The sequence below is a fragment of the Bombus vosnesenskii genome, unplaced genomic scaffold, assembly GCF_011952255.1.
Source record: "Bombus vosnesenskii isolate JDL3184/JDL3185 unplaced genomic scaffold, Bvos_JDL3184-5_v1.1 scf7180000016262, whole genome shotgun sequence".
Taxonomy (NCBI): domain Eukaryota; kingdom Metazoa; phylum Arthropoda; class Insecta; order Hymenoptera; family Apidae; genus Bombus; species Bombus vosnesenskii.
In genome coordinates this window covers 219,713-239,677 of record NW_022884331.1, presented here as the reverse complement: position 1 = coordinate 239,677, position 19,965 = coordinate 219,713, and the positions used below count along the sequence as shown (strand labels likewise).

The following is a 19,965-nucleotide window of genomic DNA, read 5'->3' as shown; positions in this document are numbered from 1 at the left end:
TCGAAAATTAAATTGTTAAATTGCTATACTGTAATTTCAAAGACTGGCGAAACATCGTCAACTTTATAACAAACTTTTATGTTCCTCTGATTTCATTTATAAGTCGTATTAAGCTAACATCCCTTTCACACTGAATATATGTATTAACCTTGTAACTTTTTTTATTTCAAATTTACATTTTTAAATATAATATAATTCGTTACAATTAATAAGTACTCTACTGCTGAAACAATATAGGGAACTAAATTCAATAAAGTTTCCCTTTCATAAATTACTCTTAAACTTCATTAGTTTCGTGTGTCCCCAATAAATCATTTTATGATCCTTAAAAAGATCAGAATCGCTTAAAACGCACGCCATTTTGTCTTCGTCCTAACCATCTACAATTTCAAGAACCGATTGCACTGGCAGACGCGTTTTCGTACACCTAAATCGGAAGTTCCTATTTTCAAGACATATCTTGTTTTTTTTTCTTTTACTAATTACACACCATTCAAAATTATCATCGCGACACTACACAGATGAGTTTAGTATCCTTTGTACAATGTTAGAGACCATGATTTCCCATGGAACATGAATTTCTTTCATTCGTATATCATGGACATCACAACAAATAAATGTACTTAATATCGACTCGATCTAACCATCCAAGCTTTCGAGTATTTCGTTCTTGCTTCTCCATGTCGCTTCTCCAATCACATTTAAACCCTAAGAGAATTTCTTTGCTAACTTCTCTTTTTCTCACTCTCCACGTGATCTCAGTCTAGTCGAAGAAGCGTCTGTTCCGCAACACGAGTTCTTGCTCTGCGCCTGTCACTCCACGGAGACAGTACTGGGACGACTTCTTTCCTTACTACGAAACAGAACAGATTCCACGAGGCTCTATTCGGACGTCTGACCACGAGACAATTCGGATCGATCCAGCTGAAAACAGCAAATACACATCGGGGACAAGATGTTCAGACTCTTAGACTTGTCCCAAATGATCTAAGTCGCAATCGATCGCAGCCGCTGATTCTACGTTAACATGCATGATCATCGAACGTACAATGACGATAACGTTTACTTAAATCAATTCGGAGGGAAGTTCTTCTTAGAAATTAGATCTTCAATTCGTCACGGTTAAACTGGTCGAGTATTTTGATTTCCTCGAGCAACATGGTAACGCGACGAACAACAGGTCCACTGAGTAGCCAGTTATTGGAAAATCGAAAGTAGTTAGTTATCTACCAACTTACGAAATAATCTACGATCGGTTTCGTTCGCGAAACCGAGAAGATCGATCGGCTATTAACGTGACAGGGGTCTTTTGACGATGAGTGATCGATCACGGTCGGTCCAGGTTCGTTTCGAGGGTTTCGCGATCGGCTTGGCGATCGACATTACCCCGAGATCACAGGAAGCTTTCGTTTGGAGCGCTCGTGGCGATATCGATCGCCTCGATACCCTGATTGTTGAGACGCTCAGCATCGTCCATCTCGCCGGCTTTGATCTCGCAATTGTTAATAGGATCGCCGTATTGGCTCTGGTAAAACTCCTCCCTCATCATATGGTTCAGATTACTGCAGCGGAAGTATAGGATCTCGCGGAATGGCTTCCTGAAGTCTCTGTTCAAGGTCGCGTAGATGATAGGGTTCAATAGGCTGTTGCAATAACCGAGCCAGAGAAACAGGCTGGATAAAAATGCTGGGATGGCGTCTGGATCCTTGAGGAATGGCCTGACCAGGGCTAACACGAAAAATGGTAGCCAGCAGACGATGAAGGCGCTCATTATAATTCCCAACGTGGTACTGGCCTTCCTCTCTTTCGCCAAGTGGAACCTCAGTTTCTTCTGATGAGGCGAATTCGTCACGCTACAGGTACTGTTCAGGTGGTTTCTCACAATCGTCGACTTGGTCGACACCATCGGTGGCGTAGTCGTCGTGGACGAGGAGAGGATGGGCTTCTCGACCTTCTGCAGCATCGGACATTGAGACTCGTTGCTCTTTCGGGGACCACCAGCGAAACATCGTACCGCGTGGCCGCTACACTGTAACAGAAAGTTGAAGATTTCATGAATTTTTTTTTACGAATGCTTTTTCTTTTCCTATCACATGTATATTCAATGTCACATATATTAATTAGTTATTAGCGACATAAGAGGTAAGGTTCACAGTTTGTTATACAGTTTAACGTACTTTAGATATTGTAATTGCTTTTATATTGATTCCTTGTTCTTTAAGGTGGGTCTTATGTTAAGGTGTGTAAGTATTTCCAGCAGTATAACAAGTTAGGATAATGTGTTCTACTGTCAGATGTACTGTACATAGTACATGATGGGTGTTCTTCTCTTTTTTCCCTTTTGTTTTGTCGTTTGTCAAACATCTTCGATATTCTGTTATTTTAATAATAGTCCGCAGTTTTGTAGCTGTATTTATCCAACGAGTTCGCGGTTCTTTGAAAGTTTAGCTTCTCCACTGGAACTTCTGAACACGTTCTTTTTACGGTGCACGATAGTCGTGCGCGGTCGGATGGATAGCTCGTTGGTATGCGGGGTTCGTGTGTGGTTTGAAGTTCTGTGAGCTTGGAATTTTGAATGAAACGAGTGGGTGAAGAATGGCGCTTTTACCTTCTGAAGACTGAATTGATATCGCCGTTTAAAGGATTAGTGAACAAGTGGCTCTGTATTATGTTTTACAATATAATGTAATAAACACCGAATGGGCAATATAATGATGATATATCGCGGGATTTAATATTTAAAGGAATATACATATTATGCGGAATTCTTATTTGAGAATAATTTTATAATCTGCTTAAAGTAAAACTTTTGGATATATCCATATTACGAAAACGAATAAGATTTATTAATTGGGTTGTAGCTGAACAAATCTCATTAATATAATACGATTATTAAAATATAGTAAATTGCTATACATTTATGTTATACGCTGAGAAATAATTAAATAATTGTTTTTAACTACATGTTAGAGTTACAATATTTATTTTATAAACTACTTTTTTATGAAATCATTTGACATTTCAATGCGTAAAAAGTTGTGATTTTTCTATGGCTTTAATATACGTAACTCTTTAAAGGGAAACTACGAAAAAAAAGGGAGAAAAGAAAAAAGAAGAAAAGAAAATGAAACTCTTCTTTTCGGAAAATCAAATGTTACAATTAATAAAAAAAAGAAAAGTCAAATATCATAATAGACAAAAATTACAATTAAATTTTCTTCGTCGAAATTAAATGCAATTAAAGCGTTAGCATATAGAAAATACATATGTATAATTGATAGTGAACATATGTGTCGCAATTCGTGAACGTATTCATGAATCACACGCCACAGAATATATTCTCAAATTGAACTCGCAATCTGTGGACATGATAACAATGCGACTGCGGTTCTCGATCCTTCCGGTAGAATAAATCTCCCGTGTATACTGTAGCAACTAGATACTGATAAATAGTTATCATAGTAGGTAAGTACGAAACTTCGTGTTTTGAAGTCCGCTGTAACGTTTCTTAAATTGCAAGTAACTCCCCAGCGGAAATTGTACACCGAGTTCATTTAAGTGAAATAGAAGGAAATATTGGGTTGTCCCAAAAGTTTCTTTTGTATTATGAGGAAATAATAAATGCACAACATTTGTTGTTTTTTATTATTTTATTGAATTATGTATGATAAATTTTGTTCTATTGGAACAAATTCAATATCTCAATAAAATAAAATAAAACAAAAAATATTGTGCATCTATTATTTCTTTATAAGATGAAAGAAACTTTTGGGACAACCTAATACGTACATACATATGCATTTATAAATAGATTCTCTTTGTCGCGGAATTTTTCTGATCCGGATTCAGATTACGTAGTAAAGTATATAAATTAATGTTAGCAAATTCATTTTTTTAATTAGTAGCACTACGAACTAATTTTCTGCTTTTACGTATCAAATATTTTATTGCATTTTTATAAAGTATTTTTCCTTTTTCCCTAAAGTATTTTGTAATTTTATTTTAATATTTAATGCTTTTTAATACTATCTTAATCTATAATACACGAGGATAATGGAAAATTAGAAAGAAGAAATCTACGAAACTATTTTTTGTGCATTTTTTTAAGATCTAACCATTCTATGTCATAGCATGAATTTTAATTAAATCTAAATGGCAATGTCCATGCAAAAATTACAGAACGTATACAGTACTTACGTCACACAAATGACACCGTAATATCTAAATATATATTAAATAATTTAAATAAGTTATATGTAATACTAATTTATTAAATAAATATATATTTTTAATGAATTTTTATGTACTGAACCTTTTATCTAGTTCTAATACGTATGATATCTTCAAAATATTTATGATGTTCGCTTGAATGCATTCAATACGCTCTATTTTATATAAATATTCTGCAATTTCATATAATTATAATCCTTGCTGTAATTCTTCTATCTTTTAGAAACTCTTCTCTATAACGTATTGCCATAAATGTCTCCTTAATACTATAGCTCATTTTAGAAGAATCAATAATAAAGTATCTAAATTTCCATTCAGATAACTTAATTCAATGTAAATGTACAATTTATCTCTAAATTATTTCATTGATTATAATTTATTATTAATTATATCCACTTATAATATTTTATTAATGAACATTTATATATATCATTACTACATATGGTTCACCTGATGAATCATTATCGATATTTCGACATGGCTTATGATTTAATAATATCCGAATCTTTGATGATTTAAGCATAACGTTGAACTAACCCTCCTCCTTATCAAATATGCATAGACGCGAAGCCCTTAGGGTCTGATCTGCGTTTTGGCTTCGCCATCAATTTCGATGTTCGCGTCAGGGTAATCGGATTGCGTGCGACTTCGACGGGAAGTCGGTGCATCGTTCGATACAGTAAATTGTGCTCGACATTAAGATAATTAGAAGCTCTTTAGTCAAACGACAATAGGTAACGTGCTACTTAAGGTAATTAATAGATCACATGCATAGTAAATGAAGTAAATAACGAAAACAAAGGTAACGAAAGTTTTATCGAGTATTTGATGATATTACTAGTGACATAAATATTTAGTAATTTGAATAATTAATGTGTAGTAGTGTGGGATGGTGTGACGTTAGGGAAAGACGCGGCTGATCGTTTATAAACTACAGTAGACATAATGATAGTGTAAATTGATATTCGCGTAAGAATAAGTTAAGCTAATAAGCATTTAGAAATTTGTTAATCAACCAATTCTAGACGACATGTAATATATACTTATATGATAGAACTGTAGCAATTATAGCGTTACTATCGCTATTTACCATTTTTTAATTTCGTTTCGTTCACGTTTTTTTTATTTTGATTCTTCCAAACTAAACACGACAAATAATGAGCAAATTGTCTTATCGCCATAGTTCAAAACTCGCGTAGAATATCTCTACGATTAACGATTCGACTAGTTCGACTTTTTGGTTGGTTTCAGATCGATTCATTGACCCGAAAATCTAACTAGTTGAATCGTGATCCGCACGAACAGCTATGACTATATGCCGCTTTGTCTAGGATAAGCAGATTAATCCATCGAAACCCCAATGAGCCTGATTGCAAGAATATTTTACTGTCCGCTTGACAATTATCGAACGAAAATCCGTAAATGATTAGTAGATTTGCCGCTTGTTAACCGATTTACCATTTTGTCGTAGTTATTTTAAACGAATTACATTTGTTTGCAAAGCAAATTTTAAAATAATGGTGAAAATATTGATCAACAATTAAGGCTGAAGAAAATTTGATTATTTTCATCTTTTATAATGATAACATTTTCCTTATAAAAGAAAGAAATTCGTTTACTATATAAAGAAATTAGTCTAATCATTAGATATATTTATGCAATTTCATATTTTTATGAATGTAACTAACAGAATGGATTTTACATATATAGAGGTTTGTTTTGTCCGCTAAATATCATATTGGGCATTTAGCCTGGATATTTTATATTATCTTTACATATTATGTGCATTGTATGTATTGTTATACTTTTCACTTTGCTCTAAATGTATAAAGATGCGCAGTTAATTTATTATTTTTATCTTTTTAGATGAAAACATTTTCTTTATTAAGAAAAGGAAATTGTGTCTATTATGTAAAATATATGATTAAAGTGAATTCGGTAAAGAGGCGAAGGACGATTGAATCAAACGCATTTAGATTACGTACTTATTCCGAATAATTCGTTTGAAAAAAGCGCATTATCATAGATTGCATAGAGGAACTCTGCGAGATTTACGACTACAACGTACGCTTGAAATGACCATTGAATATTAATGAGATTATCAGAGTAAGCTAGGTTTTACATATACGAACATGGTTTCCGATATCAACTTTTAGTAGAATTACCTCGACATAAATCGAACGCGTAACAAACAGGATATAACTTTAGGACGATGATCATAGTGAAATTGGAGAAGAAATAAAAGGGTGAAAAGGTATCTTTTTTTGGAAGAATATTTTATTTTCGCCGGTAGTTTTAGTATCAATCGTTTTTTACTTTTACAACCGAATATTTAAATTCTTAATAGGAATATTCTTAATCTATAATTCTTAATCTATATAGGAAATCATTAACTATATGTATGTGATATGTAATTTGTTATTATGTCAACACATAACACGCCTTCGGGTTTAGTTTAAATGATGTATACTTAAATTTATGACTCTTTTAAAGGAAGGAAAAGGGGAAAAATAAAAGTACGAAGTTTCTATGGAAGAAAAGATAGAAGGATAGGAGGTTGCAAGGCTAGCAAGATGGAGCTTGAAGCCCAGGATCTACTAGCGGTTTCATTAGTAAAGCTTCCCAGTACTGTGATAGTGGAGATGGAGATGCAGGTCAGAGGATGTACAGTGGTTTAAAAAATGGATTTCCTAATGTTCGTTAAATAATTTTACACAGACGAATGTTATATTAACAAAAATTATATCCATTAATAGTCTATATTTACATATATAAAAATAACAAATTCAACGACTACTGTTAATAATGCGTTATAAAATAATAACATGGTAAGCATAAAGATGAAAAAGTTTGAAAATTCTGTATCATTATAAAATCCTTCTATAGCGACGGTACCATCACAGACGCATTGTCCAGAAATGACAAGCAGCCTTGACTAACGCTTAATGACATTTAAATTCTTTATTGAACCGCTTTATGTTCACTTCTATTAATAACAACGCGTATAATCGAACGACTGTCACAAAACGCAGAAAACTGATTCTCTTGAATACCATAAATGATAATAATCTTTGCCCGTAAAATAATTTCATTTGTGGTATATTCACGTGAACTCATAAGTATCGATGAAAATGGGAGTTGGTGGAGAATAAATTGTTTGAAAAAATTGTCGGCATGCGAAAGAACGGAAATACAGATGAACTTAACCCACACCGTCAGGAATGTAGATGACATCCAGAATAACTGGAGAAGTGAGAAAAGCCGTGGGTGGTTTGAGACCACGAGCTGAAGCCGGAACTAGTGGTACAGACAGAAATCCGCTGGGTCGCGAGCTTAGTTATCCGCCACGAGAATTACCTTCTGCTCGTCTGATTATTTTTATCGCTTTTCCGTCCTTTTTTTACGCCCCAATTTTAAGACAGATTATAATCTGGTGGGTGTTTAAATCTAGGCCACCCACAGACCAGCTCGGTCCTCTCTTCATGCGAATTAGACTTGCCACGATGAGATGCGATTGCACGAATAACAGAAACGTACCCATAACTTATGACTTTTCTTTTTTCTCTCTTGGTCCCTTTGAAAGATGCTGTTTTTAATGTGACGACTAGATTGCGAATGATTATGCATCAGCGGGAAGTTTCAAGATGCAAAATTGTACAGAATATACATAATATGTAAAAATATGTAGAATATTCCAGTATTTTAAACGCTGTCAGAATATTCTACGGATACAAGTGCGAAAAATTTGTCATTTAAATAGTAGAAGATTTATATTTCACTTTACAAAATTGATCGATTTTATACCATTAACGAACCAATTTAATGAAACAATACAACCTTTGTTGAAGTGTTAATTACACGTTCTAGCTGTGTTCTATGCAAAAACGGATCTATTAATTAATCAGATTGATTTGAAGATAAATTAATCGATTAATCTTGAACTTTGTTAGGGGAAACAAACTCATAAATTAATGAAACAGTAAACGTGAAGCTTCGTAATATAGTTACGGTACTTCGTTTCCTTGATAAATGAATTTCATAATTAGTTACGTCCGAATTATTCTAAAAAAATTACACAACATATTGAATCTGGTACGAAGCATGGCAAAAGCGAAGGATATGATTAATTACTAGCAAGTCTGTTTGAACACTCAATTTGTTTCGTTAAAATAGTTAATTATTAAATTGTATTTTTTGTAGAGATAATGAATTACTATATGACTGAGAAGAGATGTACTCAAACAAGCCGTTAAATATTTCAATGATTTCTTGCTCTGATTCTCGTGAATATTGTGACGAAATGGTACAGCGTCCAACTGTTTTATCGCGTTATCTCGCAAAATTCATGTTTACCGCCAGTTTCATAATCTTCTTAAAGTCACTTGGAAGTTTTAAACGGAACTTCAACAGAAAAGTCGAAGTCGTTGGCAGATAAAAGGGTTGTCATTATGAAACCGGCTGCAATCTTGTCTAGAAGTGGAAGCGGGGCGCAAAGGGATTGTTAGTTGACTATTTAACACAGGCAGAAGTTTCTGTAAACGATCGACGCTCGACATTATACTCATAGCATACACACATCGTGTAGCTCAGAACAAATTCAACTTCTCGAACTTTCGTTTGCGTTCGTTTAATTTATAATGCGTTTATAGAGATTACAAAAGATATTGGCACATATTCTTATTTTCTCTTAAAGTGCTTTCTTTATCAGGTTTTTCATTTCGTTTTTACCGTATCAAATTTTTATATGCATTTGAAAGTACTACTATATGATACGAAATTTAACATACCTGAACATAATTAATTAGTATGTATATACTAATATTTGGTATGCCAATGTCGTTTGTAGCCACTGTATTTGCGTTTACTCTACAAAGTGATTGATGGAAACCGTAATTGCAGATATCTAATCAATCAAACGTGTTTACCGTGTTAAAAATCTATCGCGAATAATTTTGAAGAGTAAGTAACGATATCTATTAATATTTGTTAATATTATCAACGTACTCATGAAATTTAGAAATTATTATCTAGCGACTGTATAAGAGACAATAATTATTTTTTTCGTGCCAAGTTTATCCCTTTGCACCGGATGAAAAGCTCTAAAGGGAAGCGACTCTTCGACAAATCATCTAACGATGTACTAGTGAATTTGTGATTGGTAGATTGATATTAAGGGTTGTCTTACCGCTCTCATATTATCCTGCGTATCGCCACGAGGGTTCGATCGTATCTACAACAAACGTTTTACTTTCAGACTTATAGTCATGATAAAATATGGGACGTTGTGCTACAAGATGCGAATTCGCAGCGACAGATGAAACGTAAATTCGTCGCATACAAATTCGTGACAATTCTCGCGTGGCTTATTAACAGTTAAAATTTATTAAAATTTCAAATTTAAGTAATAGAAGGTTATTGGAAAGTAAAATAACGATTACGCGATTATTATGAAATGAAAATTTCCAAGCACAAAAATCTAATCGTAAAATAAATATTAGAAAGATATACAAAAAGTCTTGAAAATAAAAAACGAGAGGTTAAAAAAAAAGGTCACGAATTTAAGTGAATTCAAATTTTATTTCATGTTTCGATAGCGAAAATTAGGGAACTAAAAAAAACGTTTATGAAATAAAAGTTTCGGAACGCAAAAATTCAGTCGTAAAATAAAAATGAAAAAGATATAGGTTTGACAATAAAAAATCGAGAAAAATGGGATAAAAAAGTGTCACGAATTTGGATGAATTATTCGAACTTTATATCACGCTTGCCTGTAATGGAACGATCAAGAAATAAGCATGCTTCGCTATATAGGCTCGGATGATCGATGCGTAAGCCACTAATCTCTCAGCGGATAATCTCGAAAGCTTGCGTAAATTAAATTGAGAACCCAATACAAAAGTAGGACAGGCCCATTGTACTACGTGCACGGCTGTTGATTTCGAAATCGTTCGAATAAACGTTGTTTCTTATTTCCTCTGTAAAAATAGCAGAAACATCGCGAAATAAATGTGATTCTTTTCTTATCGCGGAATTTATGTGTCACTGAAAACATCCATTCGATAACAGGAAATGATACTGCGTTTCTGAGAAATGATCAATTGTGCCGTGGGTGTTCAGTACTGAGTTCTTGAAAGTTGACTGTTTTTCGCTATAATTTAACTTTGTGATAATATAATTTTTTAGTGAAGTAAATGGTGAATTTTGACTATTCCAACATTTAGGTCCGATTATATAATCTTCTTTGATTCAACCAGTAGGATTTGATTATCTTAAACAGACTATTCTATTTATGAATAGCTGAAAACGATGTACAGGGTGTATTAAAGTGGATATTTAATGCGATTGAATATTTTCGTAGCTACCTGTATTTCAACAAAATTTGATTACCAGTGGAATTCATTTGATGTATTCAACATAAATGACATCTTCAATTATATATAGTTTTAAATATGTTCAAACTGGCAATAAACCTAAACTTATTATATAGGTAATGTCAATCTAATTTAAATCTAATTTGAACTATACTTGTAACTTTCATCTTTCTTCCAGCACATTTTCCACTATTCCAGCCACATTTACGTGAAACTAAAGAGAGGAAGAAAGATTACTACCTTTTCTAAATTTAAAAAAGAAATCCCTCCCACCAACAAGAAAAAGAAGAAAAAGAAAACATGAATATGAAAAAGGAGGAAGGTCAATCTAACACCATATATAGAATTTCCGTGACGGTCAACGAGTTTCGTAGGAAGTGCCCATAAAGAGAGCTCTTTCGTTACACGTGAAACCCATTTGCCATTGAAAATCATCTGGTCGAAATCTTGGCGCGGATTGTTCGAAAGTACTTCCCTGAAGACCGACATTACTAACAGAGTAGAAATACTGAGGGATGATATCGAATCATGTTTTTGATCTGACGACCTCATTATCCCACGAATCCTCTCGAGAAATTGAATTCACGGGCATAACGTGTAACTCGTGTTTCGTGCAAGAACTTGTGGCTGGACTGCTGCAAGATTTCAACTGGAAATCCTCTTGAGACAACGCATCGTGTCGACGTTGTGAATCGTGATGGATAACGTGAGGAGGCTGACTTGAATTTCGATAGAGATTCATCGTGCCTCGGGATTTTCGAACATGTTGTAGCTTCGAATTGCGAAAGAATCGACCGTGAAATTTCTGGATAAAATGTATTACAGTCGATTTGTGGATAGAAGTGTGCATCGTAGCAGTTGTATTCTAGCGAAATCGTAAATTTATCTGTTCAGGAAATTTGAATTTATTAAACAATAAGTTTATTTATTAAACATTTGAGTTTTTAATCAATTCAAAACAAATGTAAAAGCTTGATGAATTTAAAAATTTGCATTTGAGTTTATTGAAGTCAGGAAAAGATAATTATTCTGTATTCTTGTGCTATATCTGCGATAATTAAATAGTTATTCTATACTATTGTGTTATATATTAAACTTTCCTGAAGGCAACTATCTTATGTAAAACCCCGTAGAAAATTCTTCTCGAAGCATTAAATAATGCACGGACTATTAACCTCAGCAGTTTAACTTGGAACAGCAAAGGTCACTACGGTATTAAAACCGTGTAAAAAAACAGCACAAGAACGAGAAACTACGTTACATTTTTTACGTGAGTGGTTGTACATTGTACATTCATCGTATCTTGGTCTGGCCTCCGTTTCTCCTTTTACGTTTATACGGGCCAAAGCTCGACCATACGAACCGTGCAATCTTTTTTCCACGCTCGGTATTCGTTTTCAGCCAAATTACTCGACCGCGTCACGTTCCCTGCTATTAAAATTGGATTATGCGGCGGAGATTCTTACACGAAACGCCAACGTCGTTATTCCACGTAATTGTGCTCTTGAAGCGTTTTTGTCAAAATTGAATAGCAGAACAATAGCGTTGTTGTTCTCCGCGAAATTGATGTAAATCGATGTTTTCCGCGATCGTGCCGATGCATCGAGTCCCCCTTATGCTGATTACGCGGAGATCTGTCCTTATTTGTATATCGCATTGAAAGACTGATCAAGTTGTTCAGATTTATCTCTCTTGCTAATGTGTGCAATAATATATTAAAAAATATGATTTAATGTAAGAAAAACACATGATAAGATCTTCAAAATAACAAAATATAGTATATAAAGTATAATTGAATTTTTTCTTAATTATAATATATATGATTAGTAAGTGTCAACTTTACATAACATTCTTCAATCCTTAGTTAAATTTTATTGTTACTGTTATTGTTGTTTTATTATCTAATACAGTCTTCATTGTTTTATTTAACATTTGATAGTAGTCAGGGTCCGTTCGTAGTCCCAACGTTTCTACGAGATAAATTCTTTATCTGTAAAAATTGTGTGTGTCAGTGGCGGCTGGAGCCAATGTTACTATCAATGAATCATTTAGCGAATGCTGACTATGACCAACGATAGGGGCGAAAGGGTTATATATCTCCGAAATAAATTTGACCCGTTTTTTGTTTCACCGCTTCGAGCAAGCCTGTTCTCCGACGTAAAACAGAAAATACCGCCGAACCCGCATGGTAAAATGGAATAATGCTTCATCGGAGCCTGGACAACCGAAGTAACTGCACGCCAAAACGAGCTTAATCCCATCGATGCATTATTCATCCAGTGAATTTTCGAAAAAAAATGAACTGTTTGCTTAGTTTCAAAATAGTAACTGTTGTTTCATATCTGAAAATTATGGAGTTCATATTTTAGGAGTTCATATTCTATTTTTTGAAGTCAGTTATTACCAGAAAATCGTAGAATATTTTATGATGAAGTAATGAACAATATACATGTACAAAAGAAAGACTAATAAAAATGTACAATTCTTATTCTTCATTTAACGTTCATTATTGTTCACATGTTTGCAATTTTCAAAATTCAGTATGACAAATTTGCAAAATTGCTCTCTTACTATGCCGATGTAATTTAAACTTCTCACACTCCATATCAATGATCTCTACATCAAAGTAAAATCTTATATTATCATGAGACTAGAAACAAAAAAAAAAATTCAGTGTATTAATTTGATCTAATACAGGAAACCATTCATTAAGAAGGAAAACAGTTACATGTGTCTTTAAGAGATTGGACGTGCTGTTACCAGAAATTCAACTCCTTAAACGTAACGCGCGTGCTACAGACAATACACTGTACAAACAATTATCTGACCGCAGAATACATCGTTTAATCTTGACTCGTAATCATTAAGCGTGTAATTAACAGAAGCTTTTCGGTAGCCTGGCTGCTTCCTGGCAACAACAAAGGTAATTCGAGAGGCAAAAGGCGACAATCCACGAAATGAGGGCCAAAACAAGATACTAACGCGGCACTGTTTGCTCGTTGTACGCTATGCAGATTGTAGTCATGTAATTAAAATGCGAGTTGTAATGGAAGTTAGATTTGGTTTTATTGATGGAAAGACAAATTTTTATGAATTTCATTTCTTTTTATAATGATAACGATCTATTTATTATCGATTATTTTATATTTAAAACTGAATCTTTCTTTGTCAAATATAATTTTATTTTGTAAAATTATGGTATTTTTTGTAACATTTGTATCTAAATTTTCTTTTACCCATTACTGTATATGGATTCTGTGCATTTTTGTATTTTCAAATTTCCCATAAATGTATAAAGATATTAATTACTACGGTAATAAGATTTAGTCATATTTTGTTCGACTATTTTTCTTGATTCCTTATGACAGAATAATTCATCAGCTGTTCTACATTTAACAATAATGTATTTCATATTCGAAAAATATTGGTTTTAACCTTCAAAATGTAGCGTAACGTAAAAGGATATCGAAAAATCAAGCGATGAATGCTGATTTAAATTTATGTATAAAAACGATAATAAAGAGCTGTTATATTAAACTTTTACCAATAGTGACTTTATCATTTAAAATATTATTTAACATAAAGCTATCAAAATACATGAAGGTACCTAAAGTTACAAATATACAGACTTAAGTATAGAGGACAAAATATTTTTTGACTATTTTATTCAACGTATTTTATCTAATTAGATTACATTATCGTATACAGATGTTTTTTACGTATTCTGTTTTTATTATTTTTGAAACCGCGTTGATTCCATTTCCGTACTTTCGTGAGGCTAATTACATTAAGCAGATGATTAAGTTTGACAGGTGGCACCGCAGTATTACGAACTTTCACAGAATTTTGTGCCACAGTAATGAGTTCCTCCTTTTTTCAAATGTAGAATGCTAAGGGTTTAATTTTTCATTAAGGAAGCAAGAAAAATCTCTTTTAATAATTTTATTGCAGCAAAATAGATATTTAATTAATAAAAAAATTTTTAACTATTTAATCCAAAATAATATGACGAATGTATCATTTGAATCATTTAAACGTACAATTTTTAACAGTTTTTAGCGAACAAATGATCTATTCTATACCTTTTATGAAAACTATTTCTATAAATTCCGAGGTTATAAAAATATGAGAGTAATTGAAAAATATTTTTGTTTCTCCAACTACAACGAGGACATTCTTATTAAACTGTGAAAATTTTTTGAGGATGAAAAATTTATTTTTAAATATCCTAATCTCATCGAAGAAAAATATCGCAATATAGCGTACACTCGCAGTGATAGGTACATTTACCCCATACTATCCAGGTATGAATAGCGATTGTTCTGATTTGTTTTCTATTAAATAGAAAAAGGAATTTCCATTTTTCAATATAGGGGAAAAACCAAAAGACAAAGTGCAAAGGGTTATCGCAGATCGGCATGCCACGTTCAGGCATCGATTGCCACGTTTCAAACGATACTGGTAGTCGGTTAAAAGGTTAACAGGCGAGACATTCGGCGTTCGGTTGACCGGGTACGTGGTTGCCATGAAAAGAAACGTTTCGATCAATGAAAAATACCCGGTCGTGCATGTGTACGGAACTCGCGGTGAACCTTCTAATGGATATCCTGCCCTCCATGAATTGCAAGGATTGATCAATAAAGAGCGATCACCTCGAACGAGCGTCCTTCTTCGCCTCGCGTTCGTTGTGTCGGTCTACGAGCGTAGTTCTATCTACGACTGGCTTCCATGCAGAAATTTCCTTAGAGAATACAGGAATTCACGCGATGCCGCGGGAGAAATTCTAGCCGCGATAGCTATATAATTTTAATCGGTCGATAATGAACGGTAATTGTTGCTATTTCAAGAGGTTCGGTTACATAATTAATAATAGGGTCGAACAGGCAAGTTAATTGCGTTCAATTAATTACCTTAATAATTATGTTCACTTAATCATTTTTGGAATAAAATTGAGAAGACTCTTTGGTAAAGGGTAATGTCAAAGAGAATGATATTTCATCCTATTTTGGGGGAGGGGGGATGGTGAAATCAGAAAGAGCAGTGGAGGTTTAAGAAATAAGTGGAAATTGAAGTTTGAATTAAAAGGGTATTCTATATCTTTTTGGAGATAGAAGAAATTATAAAATAGTGGGCATATATAAAAATAATGTGAGAAATAGATGTTCTTCGTATTTTAAAGTGATGTTAAATTATGTAACATTTTACGAAGGAACTCTAAAATATGCGCAAGCAGTAACTCGAGTAATCGCAGTTCAGAGGCAGCGTTCGATACAAGTTTGTAGAATTTCGAAACCTTTCGAGCGTAAATTCTACGCTTGAATTATCCGAACGAGATAATTCATTTGCATAAATAAATAAATACTTTTGAAATGGAAATATCTCATTTCCAACATTTTATGGCATTTCAATTTACCTATTCGATATTAAATTTCAAAAGCGCATGTATAAAAGATACGAAAATAGATTCAAAATGCTCTTTGGATAGTTATCGTTATGATGAATGTGCATTCGTATGCATATTAAAACATCAGGTAACAGTTATGTATAAAGCTTTCTACGTGAATTAGTTTTTAATTCCTATCGCCGTTAATCTTCAGAACGAACCTTCGTTTCGCACGATTGCACACCGAATATATTCGTAAAATGTCCAATTTCATATAACAGCCTGGTTGACATGTTTGAAGGATGGTGAACAAATGATTTTATTCATTAATTCGTCTAGACTGTGACGTGTAAAATGACGTGCCAAATTAAAATCTATCATTTATTTCGTTTCATTTTTAATTCTTGACTCTTCCATTTCTAGTTCTTAAAAGTCAATATACAAGGAATATATCTATTTTGAATTTTTGGAGATTTGTTACTTTTTATGACTATTTATATTAATTGTTCTATGATATACTTTTGTGTTTTATATTTTCGAAATTTTCATATTCCATTAATATTCCATCTATTTAATTTTACGCTATACTATCACCGACAACGTCAATTGTCATTTGCCACAATAGTTTATATCGATACCTATTACTAGCTAGCGTCTCTCAACAAATTTCACAACATGCCACACTTTCGATGACAGTATTCTTCCAGGAAGGCGGTATTTTTTTGTCGAAAACTGATTGAAAAATCGATGATTGTTTGGTGGAACATGATTAATCATTGTTGGTCCTTCTTATAAAACAGCATATAAATTTATGTAAGCTAAAAGCACTTTTCATTCATAGAAAAAATTAATCAATTATAAAATTGTAAAAGGAAATATGTGTTCGCGCTACAGAACTCGCTTTCATATTGACTTCTTCTCTTGCCTTGCTCCTATAATAATAAAAGGAAACGCAGCCAGCGGGTTAATCGCGATTGTGCAACGTAACTTCTGGACAAAATTTATAGTTGCTAGTGATTTAACGTATTCGAGAATTGGAAAATCAAGTTAAGAGGATCCTCTTATTAGCCGCACGTTTTATACATCTTGTGTATGAAAATATACTTATGATATATGGATTACATCGCGTTTTGTATTAATACAGATTACCATAGCCTTCACTTTCTCCTTGTCCAGTGAAAAGTGTTGATCTCGTGAATTGTGTAAAATATATATTTTGTAGTAGTTATTTGATTATATCAATTTCTATTTTAATATAAAATATTATTTCGGATAATACTTTTCTGTATGATTTTTTGATAGATATGAGTTTTATGGCCGGTTTACAAAGCGGAAGAAAGAACTTGCATCTTGTAATATCCGTTATCATATAAATTGCTGTTTTGAAGCAAGTGTAATACCTTATTTGAGAATCCTTTCTTTTGGACGTATAAGTTTCATAATTTGTTAACAGATTAGCTGAAACATTCTATTCTATGACAGTCTTGTTATTACACGAATTCATATTTAGAGCAGTATTTTTTATTTTCTTCATTGAACATGAGTTTACTTTACAAAATTCCTGCTGTTTATATTAAAGCATACTTAAAATGTGTAATCCTTACCGCGACAACGCCCAATCTAAGGAAACGGTGCTTTCTTCAGCGTGGTTCGCTTACGTAATAACTCTTCCCTAACGTTTTAGGGAGGAATCTCAAGTGCCGTCGTGAAAGCACTATAAACTGCAGTCCGTTCTATAAATAATCTTTTTATTAGCGAAAGAAGCAGCGAGGGAGGAAGTTTTGAGTTACGCGAACCACTGCGGCAAATAGCGCTGGGGAACAAAATACCCCGGTCAGATAACGATCCTTTCGCAACGATGTGAAATATACGAAAATATGGAACTCCGCGAACGATACAGGACTCCAGCGGCCATTGGTGTGTCTCAACAATGTATTGTTCTTCTGAGGCCAAGTCAGAATCGCGTCCTACACAAGTTCACTTTCGTTCATAGGTATTGGGGCGCTTCTAGGTTTCGCACAAAGCGTGAAAAGCGTGATACGAGAATCAAAGGAGATGTAAGTGATTTTGTCTTCACATCGAGTAAGTCGTATTTAAAAGTTAGAAGTTAAAGAGTTAGCAGGTAAAGTGTCTATGAAGATTAAGTTACACATATTTATGTGTTGAGATATAGCAGAGTTAAAGTTTTTAACAATTTTAGAGTTTCAGAATTAAACTTTTGAATTAATTTTTAATGGATCGAAAACTAAACAAATGATTAATTTATAATCATAAACTTTTAATGAATTTCATTTCCTAGATCATGAGCTATCGAAAGTAGAGAAAACTATTTTATTTTGACTCCAATAATCGTTTGGCGATCGACGTTTTATGAGAAAAGGTGGTATAAAATATGAGGCAATGATTTCTAAAAATATCGTAATGATTAGAAAATGCATTTATTTTCGATACAAATTAAGTTAAAATAGTTTTAAATATACACTGCCGATCATAAAAATATTAGAATACATATCGATATTTAATACAAATTGAATGATTTTCACTGTTTTTGTTTTCTAATTATTTTATTATAAATTTGTTATTTTACTTGCGTCATACGTGTATGTGTTGTAAAAATACTGAATGAAATAAAATTTATTAGAGTTTTCCAATAGATGTAATCAAGTACTATGCTTATGGTTATGTAACAGTGTATATTAAGTTTGTCTCATCCTCGATGACAATCCATTTTGACACAAGATACATATGTAATATGTATTGTTAGAAAGAAGCTTTCAACGTCTCGGAAGGTCGCGCGAGTGGCGAGTGTCTGGTAGCTTTCGAAATTCCACTATTTATCACGACCCCCGTCATGTCAAGGGATATAAGGTTACTGAGATTTCTGCCTTCTCTTTTTTTTTTTGCTTTAAGCCACCTCGACGAATCGTGATATTTTGCGATTTCTACGTGAGATGCTGACTGATACTTTCTATCGAGAGAATAAATGCGATTTGCAGGGATTTTCCGCGTGTCCACTTGCGAGAAGATTTGTGGCGAGCGATATATGATGAATCGAGTACGAACGACTTCTGTTGAATTGCCTTGACTAACCTGAAGGAAGGATTTGAAGAGAGATATAATTGGTTGAAAAAGTATTGGAGTATATATGGGAAAGAATTAGGGGAGAAGTTGGATTATTATGTTTTGGTTGAGATAAGTTCATTTTGGGGATATTGTATTAAAGAGGATATATGTGTAAAAGTGATTGCTGGGTTTAGCTTATTTGTATATCGTGTGTATATTTATTACAGTCATTTAGTTATAGCTTTATTGGGTTAGAAAGAAATAGTCATTAAGCGAATAAAAATCGAAATTTACTTCTTTTCGTTGATGTGATTGGAGATTGTTTGGATTGTTGAATTGAAAGCTGTGTTTCTTTTAAGAATTAAACGCTTGAATTAATTTTTAACGGATTGCAAAATAAATTACGAATGACAAAATCATAGGGAATGTTCTAATATTGTTGCAACGAAAATTAAAGATTAATTTTAATTGCAAACGTTTGCACAGTTTATGGTGAAGGATACGAAGTTATAGTTGTGTATTGCTTACAAAATGAAATTAAAATTTATAATGCATGATATTCAATAAAAAGCCACGTGGAAAAAACGTGGAAAAAGCCGAGTTTGTGAAACACTTGTAATAGCTTAAATTTTTTTTTTGCATTATTTAGTTAGTGTTTAACGAGAGTACACGATATAAATATGTTTCGTTATATCGTGTTTCGTGTTACCATAAAGTTGGATTTTTATATCTTTGGCATGAGGAGTGTTTTTCAAGTAGAACAGGTCAACTACTAACGAGACCTTTAATGTACTATTTTTGTATCAGAACAACATTGACAGGAATTTCTAAAAAATTTATATCAAATAAAATCTTCAGAAAAGTAGAAAAAAGCTAAGTGGCATGTACTACAGAATGCTAACATTATTCACAGATAAT

At 33.1% G+C, this 19,965-nt stretch overlaps 1 protein-coding gene across 1 annotated transcript; it reads right to left on the bottom strand.

The window, feature by feature from the left end:
• Window positions 1–252: 252 nt before the first annotated feature.
• LOC117241996 (5-hydroxytryptamine receptor 1-like) lies at window positions 253–2,024 on the bottom strand. The gene has a single exon (XM_033508321.1). The coding sequence runs from the start codon at window positions 1,961–1,963 to the stop codon at window positions 1,394–1,396; it is 570 nt and encodes a 189-aa protein (XP_033364212.1). The 5' UTR covers window positions 1,964–2,024; the 3' UTR covers window positions 253–1,393.
• Between the last annotated feature and the right edge of the window lie 17,941 nt (window positions 2,025–19,965).

What these genes read in the sequence shown, in the direction of transcription:
- LOC117241996 (XM_033508321.1), bottom strand. Translation starts at nt 1,963, where the DNA reads ATGCTGCAGAAGGTCGAGAAGCCCATCCTCTCCTCGTCCACGACGACT.